The sequence below is a fragment of the Symsagittifera roscoffensis genome, chromosome 4, assembly GCF_963678635.1.
Source record: "Symsagittifera roscoffensis chromosome 4, txSymRosc1.1, whole genome shotgun sequence".
Taxonomy (NCBI): domain Eukaryota; kingdom Metazoa; phylum Xenacoelomorpha; order Acoela; family Convolutidae; genus Symsagittifera; species Symsagittifera roscoffensis.
In genome coordinates, this window is record NC_087065.1 from 26,142,734 (window position 1) to 26,168,457 (window position 25,724).

The 25,724-nt window shown below is 39.1% G+C and overlaps 2 protein-coding genes across 6 annotated transcripts in view; both read left to right on the plus strand.

Annotated features, from left to right (window-relative positions):
• The window catches only part of LOC134843953 (NADH-ubiquinone oxidoreductase 49 kDa subunit-like), a 286,758-nt gene that overhangs the window by 108,641 nt on the left and 152,393 nt on the right, over positions 1-25,724 (plus strand). Inside the window, exon 1 of one of the 4 annotated variants that reach the window (XM_063860333.1) lies at positions 25,325-25,334. The exons of the other annotated variants lie outside the window; for them this stretch is intronic. The gene's annotated coding sequence lies outside the window, so the exon portion shown is untranslated. Of the gene's footprint in view, positions 1-25,324; positions 25,335-25,724 lie in introns of those variants that run through there. 4 annotated transcript variants of the gene reach the window in all.
• LOC134843954 (palmitoyltransferase ZDHHC9-like) lies at positions 10,863-25,334 on the plus strand. Of its 2 annotated transcripts, none has more exons than XM_063860335.1 (7): positions 10,863-11,149; positions 15,878-15,963; positions 16,044-16,087; positions 16,176-16,347; positions 16,768-16,876; positions 17,888-18,126; positions 24,468-25,334. In XM_063860335.1, exons 1-7 carry the CDS (start codon positions 11,037-11,039, stop codon positions 25,067-25,069), a joined length of 1,365 nt encoding a protein of 454 aa, XP_063716405.1. In that variant the 5' UTR covers positions 10,863-11,036; the 3' UTR covers positions 25,070-25,334. The 2 variants fall into 2 exon arrangements, with proteins under 2 accessions (XP_063716405.1, XP_063716406.1); XM_063860336.1 differs by having other exon boundaries at positions 16,768-16,858.

A 25,724-nucleotide genomic window follows, 5' to 3' on the forward strand; every position in this document is an offset into this window, starting at 1 on the left:
GTTACCTAGGAGTTACCTACTCAAAGCAGCCCCAGTCACCATTTCAATGAGCAAAAACAGAAGGGTATCAAACAAACGAATATACTAGCTGAAAAGTGGACAAAAGAAAAGTATCATTTGAGAGCACCCATAAAGTTTTCTGCTAAATGGTTCTCCCATCTGCAACGTATGCCCATCGAAATTTTGCAAAAACGGCAGACTTTTTGATCTGAGTTGGAGGTTATTTTCAAAAAAGATGGTTTGGAATATCCAAGTTCTCGTCAAACACTCGACTACATGAACATCTAGTGGATAACGACTACCTAAATATCAAAACCTCAATTGGTTTTCAAAGATGTGCCATAGGCAGCTGTTATGTTAATAATTTCCATCACAAGCTTTGTCAAAATGAAAATTGCTATAGTCCAAAAAAAAGAATGTAAATGACGATTTTGCGACCAGAGTACAGATAACTACACGCATCTACTTTCACAGTGTACCTTCGAAGCACAGAAGTTGCCACGAAAACGAGTGAAACTGCTACTTTCTCAAGCTTGATTGATACAATTTCGATAGACTCGAAAGTTAAAACATATTTGTCTCTTTATTGAGATGTTATAATTCAATTAATTATTTGTTTATTTTTTTAATTGTGTTGTGGCACATTTCAAATATGCGTCGCTATTAGATATTCTATGTGCATTATGTGCATTGTAAGCGGACTCGGCAACAGGCACAAATCAAATTTGTTGTGGAATCCCAAACATTGCTACATTTCCTTGATCTTCTCTGATGTTTTGGATTCCACAAACAAATTAATAAAATACCGTACCGTTCAAAATTGCTCAAAAATTGGGCAAATTTGCGCATTCCGCAACCGAATTTGCACAATCGAGTACGGTTTGTGGAAACCACAAACAAATAATGAGACATGTGTATAGCTGAAATGAGCTGTTGCGGATACCGTAACTGTGAGCGTAATCCGTAAATTGTAAGTGAAATCCGCAAATTCGAAGAGTAGTCCGCAAACTGTAGGTGGAAACCGCATTTTGTTTGCGGATTCCGTTTACATATATGTATGTGTAGTAGCGCTTAAAAATATATCTTTTAATTACTATGTTGATCAGCTACCAGCTGGAATACCAAAGATTTGATCTCAATTCCTGTCAAAAGTCGAACTTCGATCTCAAATCCTGTCGAACATACCCAACTTCGATCTCAAACCCTGATAAACATACGCAACTTCGATCTCATCTAAATTCCTGTCAAACATACCTAGTTTCAATCTCATTTCTTACAAAGGTTAACTTCGATCACAATTCCTGTCATCAATCTCAATTCCTGTAAACCTATTTATCAGTTCATTTCAAGCCAGTCAAATAAATAAAAAAGTTTTATTTTAGCCATTTTGAAATAATTTCAAAATGCGAAACCAGAATATAGCTTGATAAGGCAATATTTTCAGGACTATATATTCGTGTTTTCGAACTTAAAATTTAATTCTGCTCTAACTCAATTTCGGTAAATTTATCTAATTTTAATTTGCTCAAATTAGTTAAATAGATCATTTACTCCCTGTGACTGAATCGCTCCCAGAAATTGAATCTCGAATACAAAAAAAAATTAATACTGAATCTCAATTACTGAATCCCAAAAACTGACCTAAATCGGCGATATGTGAATACAATAACGAATTCACCCAAATACCGAATTAATCCAATGGATTTATTCGGTGTATTGTTTCCAAAAATATGATCCCAAAAACTGCTTACAAATACTAAAGTGTGACATCCATTGATTTAGCGAAAACCAATGTTTTAAGATTTGTTCGTGGATTCCGCTGACAATGGTTAAGTCCTTGCTTTTGAATTCTGCATGTGCATAGGCAAGTTTAGTAATAAACAAATTTCTGAATTCCTCTACAGTTTGCGGATTCCGCTTACAAATTTTGCGGATTTTTTTAAACATTTTTCGGAATCTACTTACATGTGACATTCGACCAGAATGTACACGAAAATGCAAAGTCGGAATTTGAACTTTTATTGATGCATCTGACCGAGAAAATAGACGATTTTAACGAATTAGTGGTCTTAATCGTTCATTTTGACGAACGCAGAAGGGTTAATTGGGACTTTCATGTAAAGTTTTAAAAATTCGTTCAAAAAGAAAGACACGTGACAACGTCGAAATTTCGCGCCAACTGAAAAATGCGAAAAGAAAACGGAACAAGCGAATTCGTGGAGAAAAGCAGTAAACGGAAATTGTGTGATACTGATCGAGATTGAAGAAAACCTTACGAAGATTATTCCGAGTTGTATTAATTGCGCCGCTACAATTGTTACAACGCCAATCCCGAGAACAAGGAAGGGTGTTGGGACGGCGTGTCCAGCCTTCCTGAAAGAAAAAAGAGGGTTATTTCCCGGATTCCAGAATCCGCAGGGGTCTCGGGAGGAGAACTCAAACTGTATTTTATGAACTTTTAGCTTCTGGTCATGTCCTGAATTGAATTATTAACATCTAAATTCGTTTTCAGATTATGAGAAGCTAGGAGTTAAGGAAAAGGGTTGATCCATCTTCGTTGGAGATGATGATTTTTATCTACTGAACAAAAATAATAGTAATATGATAAATAAGTAGCAGCCCTTTTTTCAGGAGTGACCTCGTGGTCTGGGGATACGGAGACCCAGCCATGAGCTCACTATTCCTGCATGTAATTAAATTAATTAGATCGTTCTGATCGAAGCCGGAAAATCGACCCGTTGTTAGACCCGTTGTTAGAAAGATCACCAAAAGAACTAGCTTTGGCAGAGACTGTGAAAAGCATGTAGAGCTGTGTTTAGACGTTAGCCAGTCGTTTTGGAACCTAATTTTATTTTCCGTCGATATGTACTTCCGAATGTTACATAGATGTTTTTGTGGCGCTCCTGGGTGTTATTCATTTTTAACATCATGACCGGCGGAACATTAACGAGTTCTCCGCGTCGAGCAGATGCTCAAAGTAAGTCCCTAGCCACCTAGGCGGAAGGGTAGTTCGGAACGCGGAAGCCTTCCGGATTCCCGAAACTAGCTTTTTAACCTAGTTAAGACCAAAAATTCAGGTAGCAGGAAGGGTGCGGGGATTGGCCGTCCCGTCGTTCCCTGAGAAGTTTGTGACCAAAAACACTTAAAGATATACAGGAAACTAAACAAAAAGTAGTATAGTACCTAAGAAAAACAAAAAAACATAAAAAGTAACGTGGAGGATCACATCTGTGGAGGTCTGGATTGAGTGAAGACTCTTGTAAAGCAACACAAGCAATTAATGATATTGTTTGGGAACATCGTAATGGAAGCAAAAACAGAAACGGAATTGATCGCAGATTGCCATGGAGGAACCGAGGTGAATCTAGTGACTGCACTAGGATTCTACAGCATGTTTGGTTATTTAGAGTCACTACTGAATCAAGAACAAAAGCATGAGATGGTCACGACCATCAGTGTAGAAGTGTTTCCGGGAGTTTTCCAAAATAAACAAAAGTATATTGGAAAGTGGAGGGAAGCAATCGAGGCGGAAATGAATATCTGGCACAGTGAAACCTATCATAGACCGTCGGGAGCGCAATATCTAGTGGGATCAACGTTAGCTCCAATGTGCAAAAGCAGATACCCAGTGCATTTTGTAGCGATGGATGTGAGAAGTACGAGGACGATCGTGGATCAAGCCTTCTCAGTGCTGAAATGCGTAAGACTAGTGAGGATGTCGGAAAAATTTTACGAGTTATTGTGCAAGATGTTGTCAGCAGTTCCAGACAGAACCAAAGAAGATTTAGAACCGATACTGAGAAAGAAATTCATGGGATACGCCAGTGGGAAATTCAGTGACTTTGAAAGACAGAAACAGAAAGGTTCAACAGTCACAGATTACAATGCAGTAGACGAGAATGAAGAAATCAACCGAGTGATGATGGAACTGGAACCACTACTGGAAGCGTCCAGAAAGCGTAATTGGAGGAGCATCATGTTGACACATGATGAGTTCCCCTGCCATTGCTTGATACAAACATGGTGGTATCGCGGGCGTAGTAATCTGGTGTTGATTTGGGAGTGTGGAGTGCTGCTCTCCATGGGTTTACCAGATTCATCACAGCCAAAACGATAGTGATAGTGGGAGTTATGATGGCGATACAATGGTTGATAGCTCATGTGAAAGAGAACAATCGAGAAAAAACGCCTTGCAGGAATTGGATTGTCATAAAGATTTAGATCTTTTTGAGACAACGTGCAAAATCCTGAACATTCCGATGAAAACGAAAAAGATATGGGCCTGGAGACAACTGATGCCATAGTTTAGAGCCAAAATGACTGCATGGTTGTACGAACATGCCATGAAGCATAAGTCGAAGCACAGCAGAGTGTACAGTGCGTATCAGCTGGACATTGGAGCAGGAGCTTTCAAGTGAGCTGTTGGAACTCATCGGAAGGCAGTGACCACCACAAGAAAGAGGACGTCTAGAACAAGTGAGTGTGACGGGAGAGAAAGAGAAGAAATAATGATTGAAGACTTGGAGAGAAACGTGACGTTGTGCCTCCACAAGAGCTTCTGCCGAAACAAGGAAACTAATGTCGATCCTCTATCTTGTTGTAAACAAAGAGTAAAAGAGCAGAAGTGTTGGAGGACTGCCTCCAACAGCGTCAGAATAGTTACCGACGTCTTGCAAGACACTGAGACTGAAAGTTCGGAGTCAATGTCGCAGGAGGAGGAGATGGAACATTGACAAATAGCCGAAAAACAAGATGCAAAAAGAAGAACAATTAGAAAAACTTAGAAGTTTTAGAACTTCTAAACGACTAAAACAGAGAGTGAACTAGGAAGTAAACAGAGAAGCCACGATGGAGAAGATGTAAAAACTCAGAATTGCCAGAATTGTTTATGTGAGAAAAAATCAAATGAGAAACAAAGCAACTAAGTTTGCAATTGAAACTGAAGAGAAAACATTTAGTTGAATTTTGAAGATGAAAGAATTTGTTGCATTTATAAAATTGCGTTATGTTTTAGTTAGTGGTCTGAGAGACACTTACTGTTTATGTAGAAAAACTTGAGTGGTGAAAATATAAAATATTTCAGCCTGCATGATTGTTTTTAATCAACTAAGATGACTGATCACTTTGTGGTGACATGAAAGGCTTGGGTAATCTCTTGAAGAGGACGATTATTCCATTGTTCCTTCTACCCACCGAATTCCTTAAATTTAATATTCATGAGCTATAACAACTAAATTACCGAAGTGAAGAAGCATAGTAGGATAAATTTAGTTTAATGGTTGGCAGGAGAAAAAGTTTTAAATCGGGACATAGACATTAGAAGTCAGAAAAGATGTTTTACCCTAAGTCATATCCTCGAAAGTGCATATTAGTGAAAGAGTTTGGAAGGCTATAATAGTGTAGTACGATGCCATTTGTATTTTGCAGTGAGTCGATATGACGTGGATAAAAGTGATTTCATGCATTTTGTAAGTTCTGTTCGATGGCACTCTATCATTTTGATGAAGATTACGGGATTCAATGAGGACAATGACCGAGTTTTCCGTGGAGTATGTGACATTCGACCAGAATGTACAAAAATGCGAGTTCGAGTTCGATTTCGAAATTTTTTTGATGCATCTGACCGAGAAGATTGATGGTTTTAATCAATTGGAGGTCTTAATCGTTCGTTTTGACAATCTCGGAAGGATTATTTTGGAATTTCATGTTGATTTTTTAAAATTCGTTCCCAAATAACGCGAAAATTTGCGGAAATTGAAAATTGCGAAAAGGAAACAGAACAAGAGAGTTCGTGGAGAAAAATAGTAAACGGAAATTGTGTGATACTGATCGAGATTGAAGAAAACTTTACGAAGACTACTCCGAGTTGTAACAATTGCGCCGCTACAATTGTTACAACGCGAACCCCGAGAACAAGGAAGGGTGTTGGGACGGCGTGTCCAGCCTTCCTGAAAGAAAAAAGAGGGTTATTTCTCCGGATTCCAGAATCCGCAGGGGTCTCGGGAGGAGAACTCAAACTGTATTTTATGAACTGTTAGCTTCTGGTCATGTCCTGAATTGAATTATTAACATCTAAATTCGTTTTCAGATTATGAGAAGCTAGGAGTTAAGGAAAAGGGTTGATCCGTCTTCGTTGGAGATGATGATTCTTATCTACTGAACAAAAACAATAGTATTATGATAAATAAGCAGTAGCCCTGTTTTTAGGAGTGACCTCATGGTCTAGGGATACTGAGACCCAGCCATTAGCTCACTATTTCTGCATGTAATTAAGTTAGTTAGATCATTCTGATCGAAGCCGGAAATTAACGTTTTTTGTCGACCCGATATTAGAAAGACCACCAAAAGAACTTGCTTTGGCAGAGACGGTGAAAAGCATGTAGATCAGTAGTAGTATAAGTAGTAGTAGTAGTAGTAGTAGTAGTAGTAGTAGTAGTAGTAGTAGTAGTATAGGATTTAGAGCATCTGCTCTAGGGTTTTGACCCCTCAGTTTTCAAGTGGCACGAGTTTTTTCGAGGGATTACAGTTGCCACATGGGCATAGCGCTCTCCACGAGCAAGAGTCAATCTCGTTGAATATGTCACGGAAGAATTTGTGGTATAATTTGGCGATTCTGTTTTTGTTGATGATTTCATCTGCAAACAGGCTTCTTTGCACTAAATTTAACAGTTTTGGTGCACGGATCCAGAAGTTTTCGTCGCATTTCTTGAGACGCTGCTGGGGGATATAGAGTTCGGTCTGCTGTCTTGTAAGCGCTCTACGGCTCTTTGTCACTGGCATGTTTTTGGCCTCATAGTTTCCTTCTAGCACAGAGATGAGGTATAGAATATCATGCACTTCCATGAAGCGGAGAAGTCTTTCTTTATATTCTGCAGTCCCGTTGGTTATCCATTTGGTGGCGTTCCTCTGTACTTGCTCTATCTTCATCATTTCAGTTTTTGGGGGGTACCATGCCTGCGATGCGTAAGTAAGCATTGGTACTACATAACCTGTGTAGGCATTCAGTTTTGTCTTTTGCTACACATTTTCTGAAGTATTTCTGATGAGGAAGTATAAAGACCTCCAGGCTTAAATTGTTAGACATGATGACTCCGAGATCCTTCTGTGATATGACGGTTTTTAATCGTCCGTTTGTTTGTGTCTCTCCTTTTATGCACAGTATGTTGGTTTTGACAAAATTGAGAATCATTTTATTTTCGAAGCTCCATTTTTCGGCTCTTTTTCCTTCCCCCCCACCTCACTCAAACATGAATTTTATGGTCTAACGAGTGGTTTTACAAGGTTGATTATGAAAACCGAACATGTTTGTCATGGCCTAATCAGTCTGCATGTCAATTTTCATGTTAATCGGACAAAGTGAAATGTAACTTCAATTATAAAAAATCGCAGGTGTGGGGATAAGGAAAAAGAGCCCATTTTTCTATTTGTGAAGCCGCCTTCTCTGCGTTGCTTTAAGAAGTGGTCACCACTTTAAAATTGTCCGCATAACCGAAGGCTTCTCCGTCTTCTGTGTTTAGACGCTAGCCAGTCATTTTAGAACCGAGCTTTATTTTCCGTCGATATGTACTTCGGGCGAATGTTACAACAGTTGCGGAATCCAGAGCAACTAGCTATATTTGCTTGTTGCGGAATCCGCAACAATTTAAATGTAACGACAAAATTTACGTTACAAGTACATATACGCTGAATCCACGTAAATCTTGTAAGTGGAATCCACTTACATTTTGGAACATGTTTAAATACTTGTCTCTGGAATCCAGGAACATACAGACACAAAATTGTGCGCCTTTCCAGTGCACAGTTTGGCCTCGTAATGTGGGTAATGGATGTTCAAATCTTGTCTCAGCTGTTTGCGATGAAACGAGTCTAGATACTTCGCACTGGTTTTGCATAAACCCCACATTTCGCAGTTGTACATCAATATGGGTAGCACCAGTGAGTTATATAACAACAACAACAACAACAACAACAACAACAACAACAACAAAACCTCGTATTTTAACAATTTCTGTCCCTTGCATCGGGTTTCTCTAAGAAACACTGAGCCACCATTTGTCACACCAGTTGTAAAGCTTTTGCTAAAAAAGAAAAACAAGCTATTCAAGAAAAGGCGATTTAATGATGCTTTAGCGGTTGCTGCAGAAATTTGCCACCAGATTTTTTCCAATAACTCTCGGAACAAACAAAAGGGAAGCAAATCGTGGTGGAAGCAAGTCAACTATTATGTGAAACGTGAACAACCCGTCATTGAAAACCACTTCGACGCAAATGAACGGAATTCCCATTATAATAATATTAGCACTAATCTCGTAAACACGCGGCCTCAAATCTATGACACTCATGGCTACCAACTTCCTGTTGTTCATGCACGCCAGGTGTTTAATTACATATCAAAGTTGAAAAAAACTACTGTTGGCCCTGACGGTCTGCCGTATTGGTTATACCGTGAAAACGCCCATAGGCTAGCAGAGCCCTTGACGCACATTTTTAATCTGTCTTTATCAAGTTCGGTCTTTCCTGAAACTTGGAAAGTTGGTTGCATAAAGCCTATTCCATCTAAGTTTTTTCTCCTGCGGCCTATTTGTCTGACTCCTATTATTGCTCGTGTGTTTGAGCGAATTGTCTTTGACAGTTTTGTATCTGAGCGATATCACTCAACCCTGTCGAACGATCAGTTCGGTTTCCGAAAAGGTTCCTCAACTACGTGCGCGCTTATCAAGTTACTAAACGATGTGCTACGTAAACGAAAAGGTTCAGAAAATAACTACGTTCGAATCATCACTCTTGATTTAAGCAAAGCGTTCGACTCTCTTTCCCATCGTGCTATCATTGATGGACTTCATAAGTCTCATTATAACCCCTTTCTTATAAACTGGTACAACAGTTTTCTTTCTGGTCGCGTTCATTCGACTCTTGTAAACGATCAACTATCTCGTGAACTAACTACCAGTCAAGGCGTTCCGCAAGGAACAGTAAACGGACCACCGCTTTTCAACAGTGGTACAAATGACATATCAGTCATAACTGACATTCCTGAAAGACGGTGTAGACTCACTAAATTCGCTGACGATTTTACCCCAGTTGTCGGAGGTCGCATAGATGAACTTGACTATGCCAGTGACGTTATTAATGCACTCGAAGTCCAGTTTAACTCCAAAAACTTGACGCTGAATGACGGTAAAACAAAAGAGGTTCTGTTATCGTTTTAAAAAGGTCAACAACCTAGAACTATTCCTGGAGTTGAACGTGTGACGTCGCGAATGATACTCGGAGTCATATTTGACGAAAATCTGTCGTTCAAGGAGCACATTACTGCTATCTGCAAAGCGTCAGTCTCATGTTTATATCTTTTGTTGCGCCTCAAACGTCTGAACTATACAGCGGAAGAACTGAAATTACTTTATAATTCTTTGGTGATATCTCGACTATCTTACTGCGCGTCTGTTTGGGGTGGTACTTATTCATATTTACTAGATCAAATAGACCGAGTTCAGAACAAAGCACGATTTTTTGGTATTATTGACGAAATTGAACCGATTCGCGAAATTATCCGCAAATCTGACCAGGCCTTACTACGCAAAATAACCGAGACCGGGTATCTGCATCAGCTATTTCATCTCCTACCACGCAGAACGGATTATGCCGCGGATACGCTGCGACCCAGAAACGCTGGAGTTATGAAGACTAAATTGGAAAAACAACTCTGTTTTTCCCTTCGAGAGTTTTAAGAGTAGTGTACACTTAAATTTGTAAACATGTATTGGATGTATTATCCAATATAAATAAAAGTTTTGTTGTTGTTGTTGTTGAAACAGCAAAATTTTTGTTGTTTTGTTGTTGTTGTTGTTGTTGAAACAGCAATATATCTCACTGTCGAAACACCAGTGAGTTATATAAGTTCAGACTTTTCGTGAGACGAATCTTATTTGATCTCTATAGCGATTGCAGTTTTCCTAGAGCCGCGGTTGCCAAGCACTTGCGCATGATGATGTTTTCGTCGTCTCCCGGTAAAGAGCCTAGTTTCTTCACCTTGCGCCAGCTCTCATCAACGCGGCTTTCTCTTGTTTGATAAATGTTAATTCCGTCTGGCCGTTGTTCACTCTTAGATTATGGCCATAATCTCAGGCCATAATCTCAGAGCCATAATCTCAGAGTGAACAACGACAAGAGTATACACATCGTATACTCTTCTCGTTAATCCAAGCTTATGCAAATTAGCTTACTATGAAATATTGAAAATTTTTAAGCTTCCTACCCTGGAGCCCAGAAGAAAACGTGGGCATATGATAGAAGTGCACAAAATCTTGTTTATGATGTAATAGCAACTGAAGGAGTGTTTACAATAAACGAATGAAATTCTCGTGAAAATCCGTACAATTTGATAACATGAAAATCACGAAATTGTTTACGAAGTAGCTTCTTCACTATAGCAGCCGTAAACGACTGGAACGCACTACCAGAGTGTAATTTCCAGCGTTCACATCAATTTGTCCAAATCGAGGCTGGATCAACACTGGGAAAACGACATGTATGATACATCCTTTTTCGAATGAAGAATTGGACGTCCACAGATGGAGCTGATCGACAGAGGCTGAGAAGCCTATAGATCAGAAATTATCTGTTTACCTGTGTATGTTTAACCGAGCGGTTATTTTGAATTTACCTGTTTGTGAAAAAAAAACTATCTTGAATTCAAGTTCTATGTTTATACGTTAGCACGGAAAGCCGAATTAAATAGTGACTTGGTGGTCTCCAAGCAATATTGCCTGAGAACATCAGACAGTCTATTGTTGGAAACGAATTGAAGGCTTTTTGAAGTCGAATTAGATCGCTTGTCAATTTGTTTCTCGTCTTTTTAGTTTTGGTGATTTGGCTTTTTAACTGAAACAGCAGAAATGGGCAAATGAAGGCTTGGCGTCATCAGTCGATCAGATCGCTAAACCAATTGTGTAGAAGCTCATTTCAAGAGCGGAGCCTATTCAGACGTGTTTTCAAAATATATAAGCTACCCATCATCAAGCAGCAAGACCACGACAATGCCGTGCAAGGACGCATGCGGAGTGGCGACGTTCTGTGTTATCTACGCTGTCATAGTATATTGCGATTTCGCCGTTATTTATTTCATTCTGCTGCCAACTAATATTTTACCGTAAGTTTATTTCATCAACCTTCTAGCACATGCGGGAAGAAGCCATGAAGTAGGGTGTTTTTTTTTGTAAGGTGATAAGGAAAAAACGTCTCGTTAATCGCATAAATATTTGTTCACGAAGGTTGAAACTGTTAGCGTGGGTTTAATATAGTTTCTTTTCCAATGTTAACTAGTTGCCATGTTGTAATATAGAGCTACTAGTTAGCGGAAAATTTTGCTGTTTCAATAATTTGTCCGCGGTTTGGCTAATCATTCACTGAGAGATGCTTGTATCGGCATTTTTTCTGGATCTCTGTCGATCCGGAATAGGTAAGGCTTGATTGGAATGTTTCATCGTTATGCTTTCTGCTCGAATTTTTCACTGCTCCTCTAATTCTTCCCATGTTGTTGTAGCCTCGTTGTTGTTGATGACATTGTGTTCGTTTATTTCGGTCTATAGTGGTTTCGTCTCGTTCCTAATCCAATGTTATAGACCCCTGACAGAATAAGTAGGTATGCGACTAGTGTGGTGTACTTGGACTTCGTTTAAATTCTGGACTCGTGTAAATTGATCTTGCGTTTTGTTGTGCTTCTGTGAGGTCAGCATCCTCCATCAAGCTAATTAGTTCTTTCAAGGGAGTTTACCTCTCCCTTTCCTCGTGATACGTGAGCTACACGGAGGGGGTCAGTCCTTAGACTGAGTGTATTGAAATCTGTCGGTCTGCCTGGACAGTTGAATAAGTGGTGCGCGTCATGCGGACCTAGATTGCAAACTGCTTATATTAGCCTAATTTGGGTCAATCCTGTTTATGTAGTTATCCAGGATGGGTGCGTATCCGGAGCAGAGCTGCGTAAGTGTGCTCCTAGCTTCACGCGAGTTTCTTTCTTCCAAATTTACTCCAGGAATAGTGATAGACTAAATTTGTGACTCGCAGTAAAATCTCTCATGGTTTTTGTATGCAGATATTTGAGGACTTTTCTGTATTGGTTAATGGTAAGATCTGAATCAGTTGTCGGGAGCTCGGCAAGTTCTTGCTCGTATTTTGTTTTCAGTTTGATCCTATAGTCTACAGGCTCCGGTAGATGGCCTCCGGGGTAGAACTGTTTGGCAAGCTTTTCATTATGTCCTCGAACAGGGAGAATTTCGGTTCCATCGTGTAAATGATCAATTATCGTCATTTTAACAGAGCTAGTCAGTTTTGAGAGCATTGCTGTGTTTCACTTGATATTTTATGTTGCTTGACATTGTTTTTGTTTAAACTTCGTGCGCGGAGTAGTTTTTGAAACTACGACTGATTGCTTTATAGCTGATTGTTTGTTTTTTGGCATCCCTGATTGGTATTTTAAGGATATTTTCTTTCTGGCCTATAACACCCAGGATTTTTCAGTTTTTTAATTTTTTGGGTACCCTCCAATATCGCAGACCAAAAAGTACAAACGTTTGTCATAAATTTGTCTTCAAGGGGCAGATTTAAGTGCCTGTTTTTGGCCATTGGTTTAGTTGAGCGAGGTAAGAGTTATTGTTGCGTGAATCTCAATTGGATGGGAACCGGAAGTTAGGGTTGTTCTGTCATCAGAATTAGTGACGAGCGTTTCATTTTTTCGTGGCTTAGGCATGTAGCTAATATATAGATATAAGCAGGGGCGGATCTAGGATTTTCTCGAGGGGGGGGCGGATTTTCAAAAAATTTTCCAAAATTTTGACGACCTTTTTTTTTTTTAGGTCGACCAAATTGATTTTTCGAGCTCTCCCAAAGCACTGTTTTGCCCCTACTTTGGCTAAATTTTCTGCGCCGCAGGCAAATTTTTGAAAAAAAAACAGTCAGAAAAGCCGTTTTCGGGCAATTTTTGAAAAATTTTGACAAAAAAAATCGCGTTTTTTTGGCGCGCGCTCCCCCTCAAAGTTAGTATATATTGGCGCCAAAGGCGCCTTTAGAAAAATTTTAGGGTCGGTCGGCCAAAAATGGATTTCTGAAAAAGTATCAATCCCTGAGGGGGGGGGGGCGTCCGCCCCTGGATATAAGAGTGGTGAGAGAACACCACCTTGTAGTGAACCTTGTTTAAGTCTTCTCATGCCAGATTTTGCGCATGTAAATGCAAGATAAATGAAGTGTCCTTTGGGGTAGGATAATTGACGCTATGATTTACTATTTCAAATGCGTCTGTGAGATCCAGTGGAACTATTTGGATTCTCATGCTTAGTTTTTCTTGATTCAATCCTTCGGCTATATGATCATTGATAAAACCAAGTGCTGTCACAGTCGACCAACCTCCTAAAACCGTGTTGATGGCCTGCTAATTTTATCTTGATATTTGTTACCATTTGAAGTTCGGAGGAACGTTGTATTTGTGTTTTATTGTTTTTATTGCAAAATCAGGTATCACAAATAATCAAGGGAATAAATCGATTGAATTTTATATGCAAGGCTTTCCAGCCCTAATTTGAACATTTAAAAATTTCAACAGTGTCCTTGTCTTATCAAAAAACTGGTTTCAAATGTTGAGCTTAAGTCTAATTTCGACCGAGTAAAACGATTGATAACTTTTTTTATAGGTGAATTGCTCCTTTAGGCTCAGAAAATTTTCTTTTGTAAAAAAAAGGCTACTAAAATTTGTTTTTGACAAAATTTTTTTAAACTTCAATCTTCGAACACTAGTTTTACTAGATTGAAAGAAGTATTTCTCTGCATTACTCGCCCAGAGCTTCAAAACAGGTCGTTTTGACACCGAGAACATCATGAAATGAATTTCAAATATGCTTTATCTTCGACTCTTTTTGATAATTGTCCGTGGTACCTGATTTTGAGTGGGAAAAAGTAAAAAAAAAAATAAATAACTCATTTTGTATTATTATCAATTATACACATCTCAGGGTTTCAGACTATGTTCCGATTGTCTTCTAAGGTCGATGATCCAGTGCTCGCTTCTCGAAAAATTTATGACGTTTTCAAAAAAAAAATAGATGTATTTTTTAGAACGCTATGTAAAGTACAAAGAGAGATATTTCCAATGTAGCAAAATTTTGAATAAAATAAAAAGCATGCATCAATTCAATTCGAAGAAGGATGAAATCTTAGCTTACTTGCGTTATTTGTCCCAACTTGACGATCTTTAAAACTTTACTAGCAATGATCATCTTTTTGAGTTTGAGCTTCAATACTGTTTGAATGATGTAATAAAGATTCGTTAAAAATTGCTGGTTAAAAGGTCGAAATTTGTCTGGAGAAAAACCACTACGAGCACAAATGTTCCGTCTTTTTTTCGTAAATCTTGGCATTTAAATGGGGATTTAATTGTTATGCCGCCTTGAAACGCAGCTTGGTGTAAGAAATGATGTGTCCAATTGCTGATTTTAACTCCTCGTCTCCGTTTTTCTTCGCAATTTCTTAGTTTTTCTTCGTTAATTTTCGCATGATTTTGGTTCCGCTTAATTGACGCTGATCTTAGCTACGGAATTTTTTCGTGAGATACGTCGTTTTAAAGCGAGTCAAGCACTCTACTAGCTACCATTTGAAGTGCGAAATTGCTGTTAGCCGTTTTGCGTTTTGGGGCTTTTTGTTTTTCAACAAGAAAATTAAATGGCTTTTTGGGTTAACTGCTTAGAAACTTTAAAATTATGGAACTTATTGCGCTTGCGATTAGCAAGTGTTATCAATTAGGAATATATAGATTTTTTTCGGGTTAATAATTTGCTAAACAGAATCATTTGATATATTATTTCAATGAATTCAAATTTGTTAGCGTCTCAAACATTTAGCCTGGATGAAACGAATACACCTGGGACGGCAAAGGTCCTGGGTCTGAATCCAACCAGGACCTGTTTGTCAACCGAAAAAAAATCTGTTTCAATTAAAATTTTTGGCGTGTTTTTTGTCTGTCCATGTTTTGTCGGCTTAGTTGCCATGTCTTAGAACTTTTTTTGGTTTATGCAATTTTCATTGTAGTTGCTGTTAGGGTTTGGATTTACTGTGCAATTTGTAATTTTTATAAAATTGACTTTCGCTCATTTTTTTCGGCTCAAATGATTTCGGCTTAGTGCCCTATTTTCGGGCCGTAACAAGGGTAACATGTTTTTTATTGGTGAAAATCTGAGAACTTTTTCATAGTTCAAAGTTTTTCATGACAAAAATTTTGTTTTGGATTTAACGAAATTTACCTTTTTTTCGTTAAACGCCATTGATTGTGGTTCTGGACGTGTTTTCCGCAAATGGAACATCATTCCAGACAATTTTTTCTAAATTTTTTGGACTCTTTTTTTTAGACTTAGTGGCTCTGCTTTTCTGTATGCAATGCATTTTTATTTGTTATCGCAAGTAGTGCGAAACTTCGATTCGCTTCTGTCGAATACACGTGGGGTTTCGTTTTGCAACTGAATTCTATAATTTTAACCACTTTTGAACCTGTTGAAAGGATTTGTCTGAGCGCCTCGGTTTACTTTTCTTATAAAGGCGCGATGATTTTTTTTCAGGAAAAGTCTTAAGTTTGTTCAGGCTCAAACTTGCTTTTTCGCGGTTCGTTTATGGTTTCTTCAGTTCATTTCTTTTGTTACAAGGAAGGCAAACTCCAGTATGGAGCAGCAAAAGTGTAAAGGTCACCAAAAAGATCGTAGACTTCTAGTTTCGAAAGTGGAGTTTTATTTTCAGATTTCCCAGCGGAATAAAAAATTTACCTATTGATCTAGTGTTCTCAAAATGGATTCATTTTATCAAAAAGTTGTTCGTTCAAAAATTTGTAACTTGTAAATTGCAGGTTGACGATCGTTGGTGGGGTTGTGTTCAATATCTGCCTTATACTACTTGTCTATTCACATATAAAATGCGCGTGCTCGAACCCAGGTATTTACAAGAAAATTAAATTATATATTACTCACAAGTTTACATCATTCAAGTTATTTGACTTATATTTGATGATTTAGGATTTGTGTCTCCGTCAGACCCCGTGATATTGGGAAATCAGCACGTAAGATAAATCATTGCCCTTGCAATTAGTTTTTTAAATTTCAATCAGTTTCAAATTTATGATTCTTGGAACCTGGAAGGTTTTTTAGAACCCTAGCTGGACGCATTGCCAGAAGTGCGGATTGCATCGTCCACCACGTGCACATCACTGTAGAATATGCAACCAATGCGTGAATAAAATGGATCATCATTGCCCTTGGGTTGCCAATTGTGTTGGACTTCTAAATCAGAGGACTTTCATTCAGTTTCTTATGCATACAGGTGGATATAATTAATTTCAAAATCGTCTTTGAAAATTTAGTTGAATCAATTTTTTTTGGTGCAGTGAAATCAATATATTTATTTCACAATATTTAGATCGGGGGTGTAGCGATTAGCATGCGATAATTGTTTTAATTGAGTATGCATTCAGATGAAAAACGAATTAGCCTAAATTTTCAAATAGTTTCGAAAACGACTTGATTTGTCAAGGAAATAAAAATTTCCTTTTCGTCTAATAAAACATTCGGCTAAGTGCACGCTGATAAAAATTGCAACTTTGAGTTTTAAAAAAAATGAAAAAACGAGTCTTCAAACTACATGTTTTTACATGGGCATGCTAATCGAAACATGCTAATAGGCCGGTCCTTATTTAGATAGACGACGATGGCTCAATTTAAAATATGAAAACTTTCATTTCAGCCATCACGACATTATTGGCCATCCTTCTCTCTGTAATGTCGATGGTTATTTCTGTGAAGACGAAAAACGAAGACTTTGACAGCACCTCAAGGTTGTTCATCTCTATGTTGTACGTGTGCTAGCTCTTTCTAACATTGCTAAAACACCTATGTAATGTTCTACGACTAAATTAATGTTTTACTAAAACTACCGGACAAAATGCCTCCATTTATTTCCCGCTCAATGAAATAAGACAGCTGACTAAGAGTCGATGAGCGTAGTTCAGACTCATATATAGGTCGCGATGATTTTTTTCGGGAAAATTCTTTGAAAAATTGTTCAGGCTCAAATTTGATTTTTCGCGGTTTGATTTTTGGTTTCTTTTTAAGTTCAGTTAATTTCCTTTGTTGAAAAGAAGGCGAACTCTACTATCTAAATGCTAAAGTGTAAAGGTCAAGAAAAACGTGATCAAATTATAGTTTCCAAAGTGAAATTTAATTTGAAGATTTCCTAGCGAAATAAAAAAACTTACCTACTAATCATTGTGTTTTCAAATTCAGTTAAATTTAGCAAACAACTGTCAATCATAATTTGCTCTTGAAGTTCAAAGGCTTAAGCCTTATTTATTTGAAAGTGGAGATTTTTTTTTCTTCTGTTTACTTGCGTTCATTGATTCTTTTCCAACTGTCTGTTGGCTATGTTTTCATTGATATTGATGATGAAAAAATCGCTTAACACATGTACCCAGGGTTGCATAAAAATCTGATGTATATTCTCGATTGATTTAAATCCGATTTTTATTGTTTTACCTTGATTTTTGAGACTGAAATGGATAAATCCGAAAGTGCTGAAAAACTTTCAGTTAAAAGTATGCTATAAAGAGCGAATTACGTAACCAATATAAATACTGCAAGCTGGGTTGTATGTTTACCGCGGCACTCGGCAGGATTAGACAAAGCTTGATTTTTTTGATTTCATTCTACGATTAAAATCCGATTTAAATCAAGTTGATTTTAATCATGCAACCCTGCATTTACCTGTATTAACACGCTTAACAGATATTAACCCATAAAGAGCAGTAAACTAAAAATGATTTGAATTAGTCGTTTCGGTTGCCATTTAAGTGCATGTTTGTGTTTAGAGCCAACACAGTAGTTGTGTGCATTCTCTGTCTCGTGTTCTTCATCTTCGCCATCTCCATGTTAGTCGATCAGTTCCAGTCTGTGATGGCGGACGAGACAGCAGTGGAGCAGCTGAAAAAACCCACCAAGGTTCCGGAGGGCTCGGCTACTCTGGGTTCCATTGCCAGCTACCATCGATCTCTTCAAAACAAGAGCCGCCATAGGTGTCGCAATGCCTTCAGACGAGTCTGTGGATACGGTTTGTTAGTTTTTATCAAAGTATAGAAGGTCTAGGTTTTTGTTTTTCCTAGCAGATTTTTCAGACCACTCTCGAAAGATTGTTTGGAAGAGATCTAGAGCGTTGGTGGGGGGTTCTCACTGCAATTTGCTGGAAATCATAGTAAGCTCGTAATTTATCGGATTCCAAAAAAAATTATAAACGTTAAAACATTTTATTGATTACTGTGGTCGAAATATTCAAATGATTCCCTGTGCTCATGACTTTTTTCATTCTAGAATGAGCATGAAATTAATTTTTTCTTGATAAGAGTCAATGAACGCATAAGAATCTTATGAGGTTTTGCTGATTTTTGTTTTGACCATAGAAAATGGGAATGAACTTTGTATTGGGGTTTGTTTTAGATTTTTTTCCACGCAAAATCAGGTACCACAAATAATCATAGGTACCGAGTCGAGTGATATTTAATATTAAATAATTTTCAGTCTTCTAAAAAAGTTCAAAAAAGTGTCCCAGTGATTTATACAAAAAAAGAACATTTTTGAATGTTTTTATGATTTTTTTGTTTTTCTAGTCTTTTTCTGAACCTGTTTTACTATGAATGTCGAAAGTTCTAGGATTTCGTTTGGATCCTTTTTGTGCGCGTCAATTTCCACACTTCGTGATAAAATCTGTTCCCAAACACTTGAATTATAACGAGTATTTTATCGGGAAAATAACGATATTTTTAACAAGCTTTTTTATTGTTATCGGTAACATCGGCCACAATAAACTGCATAACTCAAAGCAAGCTGCAAAAATGGCCAGTATTTGTCCTTGAGACAAATTGCTCTTTTTAAAGGTCAGCCTTAATCAAGGCTGAACCAAATTAGAGCGAAAAGACGGTTAAAATAGGTCAAATGGGGCTATAGCCCCTCGGGTCTACATGTTTTAAGGTCTGCATATAGGGGGGGACTCTAACCCGGTTGACCGGCGTGAGAGACTTGTCTCTGGGCCGCTCGGCAAACTGTGCTTATGGTTGTTACATTTTGGTTCAACTTTATATGCATTTATACTCTCGCACATTTACGTTTATATGCATTTGTACTATTGTTTTATATTTGCGCTGCAACATCCTCCACCCCTAAACAAGGAAGAACGGGAGCGAGCTTTACGGTCGGGCGGGTCAGTTCACTCGTAACGGTCTTTATGTCGGCGGATCTCGCGCATCCGTCCTTGCCATAGTGCAGTCTTAGGATACGTGCGAGTGGATAATGTCCACGTGGAGTGTCAGGCTCTATGACCCAAACCAAGTCGCCGGCTTTCAACTTAACGTCTGACTGGTTGTGTCACTTTGCCCTCCTATTGAGGGAAGGAACGTATTCCCGCATCCACCGTGTCCATATTGCGTTAGCGTATGATTGAGCTCTGGCGAACCGCTTCTTATTGTCGAAGTTTTCTTCGAAACTTAGCGACGGAAAACTCGCTGCATGTTGACCAAGGATAAAATGATTCGGGGTCAACGCCTCTAGATCTAGCGGATCGGAACTAACGGCTGTTATCGGTCTAGCGTTGAGTGATTGCTCAACAAGGCACAGCGTGGTTCTTAGCACCTCCTCAGTTACTCTTCTGTTGCCTAAGATGTCATACAAAACGCGCTTGACACTCCGAACTAATCGCTCCCAGGAGCCACCATGGTGCGGTGCGCTGGGTGGATTGAATTTCCACTTGATCCCTTTCTGAACAAAAACAGCGGGTGCGAGCTTGTTCTATCTCTCAATGCAAGCTAAGAGCTCTTTCTGAGCGCCAACAAAGTTCGGTCCGTTGTCGGACATGATGGTAGTCGGAGTACCGCGACGTGCAATAAACCTCTCTACGCCCATCACACAAGAGCTTGTGTCGAGCGAGGGGACCACTTCAATATGCACCGCTCTAGTGGTGAGACAGGTGAACAAAAAAACCCCACCTCTTTTCCGTACTTCTCCGGATTGCAACTAGGAACGGCCCAAAGTAGTCGACACCTGTGTTAGTGAAAGGAGGTTGCTTGTAACCCAGCCTTTCAATGGGCAGGTCAGCCATAATATGAGTTACTGTTTGCGCTTTGCGTTTTCGGCAAGCAACGCAAGTATTTTCAATGTTTCGCAGCAACCATCGCAATTTTAACACAACGTACTTCAAATTAACCACCGCACGCATGTAATCCAAGCCTTGATGGAAATTTCTAACGTGCAAGTGCTGAACCAATAACCGAACAACCGCGTGACGTGCATCAAGTATAATCGGATGCTTGCTATCGAAATCGGAATTAACCAAGCGGCTGATGCGCCCAGTTGAGCGAAGGATGCCAGCTGGTCCAATGAACGGCGAACACTTGGCGATCTGACTATTCCTTGTGATAACTTTACCGGATCTTAGTAGTTTAAGTTCACTAGGGAATGTCTCACCCTGGGACAGGTAAATGAGCTTCTGTTCAGCAATATCCATTTCAGACGGGTCTGTAATTTCTAATATACTCGACCGGAAATGTTTATGGGATGGCAGCCATCTTAACAAAAAAGCTACTGCGCGTTTGTATTTTACAATTGAATTGAATCTCTCCCATTTTCCGAAGAGAAGATTTTTTTCTGTCAAAACATCGACGACAAAATTTGACGAGTTTTCCAGACAAATGTCGATATCACATAGTCTTATTTTATCAATAACCCTTGTATCGGGCTTGAACGGCCAATCAGTTGTTCTCAATACACTAGGGCCATTAACCCAGCTGCTTTCCTTGAGGGCTTCCGAAGAAATCCCTCGTGTACCGGTATCAGCTGGGTTATTACCGCTAAGTATGTGATGCCACTGATCAGTGGTGGTAGACTCCAGAATCTCACCAGTGCGATTACCAACAAAAACGGATAGTTTACTACAAGAGTGAAGCCACTGGAGAACAGTGGTACTATCTGTCCACATGAAAATATCCGTAACTTTGAAAGTGAGAGCTTTCAACATTTCTTTTAAGCGGGTTGCAAGAAGAGCCGCTTGAAGCTCTAACTTTGGAATAGAAAGCGCTTTCATAGGCGCGACGCGGGCTTTGCCAAACACAAAGGCTTATTCGGTCTGATGGGAGCTAACAAGTCGCGCACGAAGGAAAGCGACGGCACAGAAACATCCAGCGAACTATCACCGAACATGTGAAGTTCTATTCGGTCGAAAGGTTCAGTGAAATAGCTGCGAGGTATTGTCAGAGAACCTAACAAATTAAGACCTGAGTGCCACTCAAGGAATTGCATTTTGATTTCCTCTGGCAGATCATCGTCCCATTTTTGACCGCTGATTCGCCAGATATCTTTTAATAGAAGGCGAGCCTTCACGGTATACGGAGCCACTAACCCAATTGGATCAAAAACAGAGGAAACAAAACTCAACACGGTACGCTGAGTGATTGCTTTGTCTAGTGGACGATCAACCCCTCTACATACGACTAAGGTGTCTTTTACGTGATCCCACTTAAGACCGAGAACATGCGACGACTGGTCTGGACTCGCAAAAATATCTTTAACAGAGGAATTGGACTCACGGTTGTCCGGATCAAGAGCGGTTGTTACGTCTGGCACGTTGCTGACAAATGTTGTCAGACGAAACCCCCCTAGTTTAAGCAAGGAGATTAAATCCCTACCTAACTTCAAGGCGTAATCCCTGTTTTGAAAAGAATCCAGATAATCATCCATATAAAATTTCTGGACAACAGCCGAAGCAGCTTCGGGGTACTCAGCTTGATTATCCGATGCAGTCTTCTGCAAAGCAAAATTCGCACAAGTCGGCGAGTCACGAGCACCAAAAATGTGACGCGTATAATGGTGAACTACCACACTTGATGTGGGGTCCTCCCGCCACAAAAAACGAAGAGAAGGTTGATCTTCTTCACGTACTCGAACCTGTAAAAACATCCCTTCAATGTCAGCTGAAACGGCGTATTTATGCTGACGGAATCCTAACAGTACAAAAATGAGGTTTTGAAGGAGATCCGGGCCAACCAACAGAGATTTGTTCAAGGAAGCGCCATGACACTTCGATGCCCCATTGAGGACTCGGCGCACCTTACCGGGTTTATTCGGGTTCAACACCGGGTGATGCGGGAGATACCACCCACGATCGGCTCGTGATTTGGGATCGTGTGCCTTAACGGTTATGACATATCCTTTTTGTAAATCTTCTCTTATTGTTTCGGCGTATTTTTCACGGAGTGACGGATCCTTATCTAGCCTCTTTTCCAAAGAATTTAATTGAGCTAAGGAGGAAAAAGAGTTATTCGGTAAACTACTTTCCTTATCGTTCCAAAGCATTGGTACAATGTATCTCTCACCATCGTGAAAGGTGTCATTTTTCAAAACGGACAAAGAGCGTTTGTCGGCGGCGGAACGGGCATCTACCTGCTTGAAGGCTCCATATGACTCCAACTCATACCAAGTTTTAATTTGGTCCGCAAGAGACATGTCTTTGACAACACACTTAAAGCAAGACGAGTTCGACTTAAAGGACGGCGGTAAGGGACCACTTAAAACCCAACCTATCAGAAGGCAAACGGCGCACGGTGAAATAGAGTCCTCCCCCAGAAGGTACTCAACGGGTCTTATGGCATGGTAGAAATCCTGTCCAATAATTATTTCGACTTCCTCATACTTATAAGTATAGGTTTTATCCGAGCCAACTGCGGGTATTTTTCCTGTAATTCAGGAATACTTATGCTATCCGACCCAATGCGAATATGATCCTTAACATAAGGTCGAAAAGAAAACGAAAAATTACTATTATTCGTTTTGGCGGAAACTTGAAAACTTACTTGATGAGTTTTCATCACGCTCGTGGAATTGAATCCATTTATGGTGAGGTTAACGGGAATTCCAACCAAATGGAGACGTTTTACGAGATCGGCGGATACTCATGAGTGCGTCGAAGCACTATCGCAAAGAGCTAGGGCATTAGTAATCGTCGCATCCGAAGAGACGGCGAGTGATGCAACTGGCAGGAGGCCTTTAGTTGACATCGGAATATAGGTTTTTTTGGGTTCAGAACTTGCTTAACAAAATCTCTGAACAAAATCTGACATGCTCAAATTCTTTAATATTTAAAGCTACTGGGCTACCGAACTACTTACTGCTATTCAAAGTGATGGCATGCTCAAATTCTTGAAGTTTCAAAGTAAAGTACTTGACTACTGCTTTTATAGTACACTTTCGATTTCATATCACTAGCGTGGCACACTTGTCAAACTTTTCTGGCACACTTGCCTAGAGGTAGCGACTACGCTTCGGACTGAGAAAAGTGTTCGTTACCGATAGGCAAGTGTGCCAGACGAGGCAAGAAATGTTCAAATCTGGCCAGTTTTCAAACGAACTGAAAACATTCCGTTGAAAAACTTGCAACTACAATGAAAATTGCTTTCAGTATGAGAAAACTCTGTGATGCGGCAACTAAGCCCGCAAAACATAATCAGACAAATGAAAAGGTCGAAATTCTTTTCAACGGAATGTTTTCAAACGAACTGAAAACATTCCGTTGAAAAGAATTTCGGGCTTTTCATTTGTCTGATTATGTTTTGCGGGCTTAGTTGCCGCATCACAGAGTTTTCTCATACTGAAAGCAATTTTCATTGTAGTTGCAAGTGTTTTTGGTGTGCTGTATTTTGTTTGTTTTACTTTTTTCCGCTAGAAAGTTTTTCATGGCAACAATTTAATTTTTGGCTCAACGCGAGTTTACGCAAGTTTGTGATTACCGCTCACTAAATGTTGCTGAATTTTAGTTTCACGCCGGCAATACTTCAGTTCTGATTTAAATCATCGGGACAAAACGAATAAAATTTGAGATTTAATATTATGAAGACAAATCTTGTTTAAAGTTTTCGCAGAATAGCTATGGTAAAAATTACGCCGAAACTATTGGTTCAATTGCTGACAAAATCAAAGCGAGCCTATTTTGTATCCCAAAAAAGTTTATGAAGGGTATCTCCAAAAATTTGCGTAGAACGATTTAAAGTTGTTACTAAACAAAAAATTGGTTAGTTTTTGTGGTTAAAATTTAAATCCGCATTGTATTACAATCTAATAATTCGCGACAAAATTGTGCAATTTTTGTAATAGTTTTTGACATTTTTTTGACCCCGTGGCTTTTTTTTCATCATTTTTTGTCTTCTAGCTTACTTTGCTTATGTGGTATCGCAAGTGGTGCAAAGCTCTGCTTCGCCTCTGTGTTATTTTTACTTATATTATCGTGGCTTCGTTTTCCTGGTCCACAATAGGCATTAAAAGCTTTTTACTAATTTTTCATTTCTTCAATTCAACAAGCCGAATGCACGAGCAATTTTCTTGTTTTTTAGCTAATTTTTTCCTTTGTTTGCGTAGGGAACCGCTGTTGCTGGTTTTTTCCGTGCACTAAAGTTGAGTATTCTGTCGATTCTGGATGGGCAATTGACCCGAACGAGCCTCGTAGACCCACTATCAACACTGCGGGTGCCCCTAATGCATCAACGGCCAGTCTGGGTAGCAATCTCTCGAAGAGTGGCGGCAATAACCAAGCTAGCAATGGCAGCTACCTCAATTTAACGGGTAAGCAGCCCTCGAAAGCCAAGCCAGAAACACTGCAGGTAAACATTGCCAAAAATGGAGCAGTGGGATCCACTGCAAAGAACAGCTTGTACGAGCAAGAAAAGGAGTCAAAACAACCGTACGGGTCGTTTAAGAATGAAGAATCAGAAGATCAAGTTGAAACTAAAAAAGCAAATGGAGTAGCTACTTACCACAAGTCCAAATCGAAGAGCGAGGCTCATAATAGTACGAATGCTGCGAAAACTTCAGCTAGTATAGTTAGGAGCGAGAAGAGCCCGTTTACTTCGGTAGTAATTGACCCCGAAGAAGATCCGAATTCTAGTCCCAGAAGAAAACGAAGGTCAAGGTCGCCGCAAGATAGTCAGCATAATAGTGTAAATCAAGTTATTGTTATGTGATATCAACTGCTACTTTCATAGAGAAGTTTTTCAACTTAAGTCAAAGTGCTATGAATTTTTAATCGTGTAAATAGTTGGTCAAGTTTTTGGTATAAGTTTCCAAAATGATAATATTTTAGCGTAGTTTCGTCTTCACCATTTAATATTGAAATACTGCAATCTTTTCATACTTTTGCTGGTTTGTATTATGGAACAGAATTTGATATTCAGTCGTCTAGTGACCTTTTAAGATTACAATTAATTTAGACTGCTGAGCTTATTAAATTCGGGTTGCAACAACTTCGAGTATATCAAATTCTTTCAAGGGTTTCTCGCAAGTTGAGGTAAGTTTTATAGCAAGCACCAAATTTGAACTCCTCGTCCAAAAATTCCAACCTTTTCGAGATAACATATCTGTATTTTTAAACTTGAGTAAGATTTGGTATTGGCTATAAATGACCTGTATTTCGACTAGTTTGTCTATTCCCTGGTTTTCGATATATTTCAAAACGTGTAATATAGCTGCTTGAACCCCTGTTTTTTAACTCTAATTTAAAAATTAACATATTATCTGGCTCTTTTGTTTGCAACGCCGCCATTCAAACTTTTGTGCTAGTAATTTAATTATGGAGCTGAATGTTATTAATATTAATTTGTATTTCTCCCTCGGTAGACT

Coding starts and splice junctions, on each gene's coding strand:
- LOC134843954 (XM_063860335.1), top strand. CDS start 11,037: ATGCCGTGCAAGGACGCATGCGGAGTGGCGACGTTCTGTGTTATCTAC. Junction 15,964..16,043: donor ATGCGCGTGCTCGAACCCAG/GTATTTACAAGA, acceptor TTGATGATTTAG/GATTTGTGTCTCCGTCAGAC. Junction 16,348..16,767: donor TCAGTTTCTTATGCATACAG/GTGGATATAATT, acceptor CTTTCATTTCAG/CCATCACGACATTATTGGCC.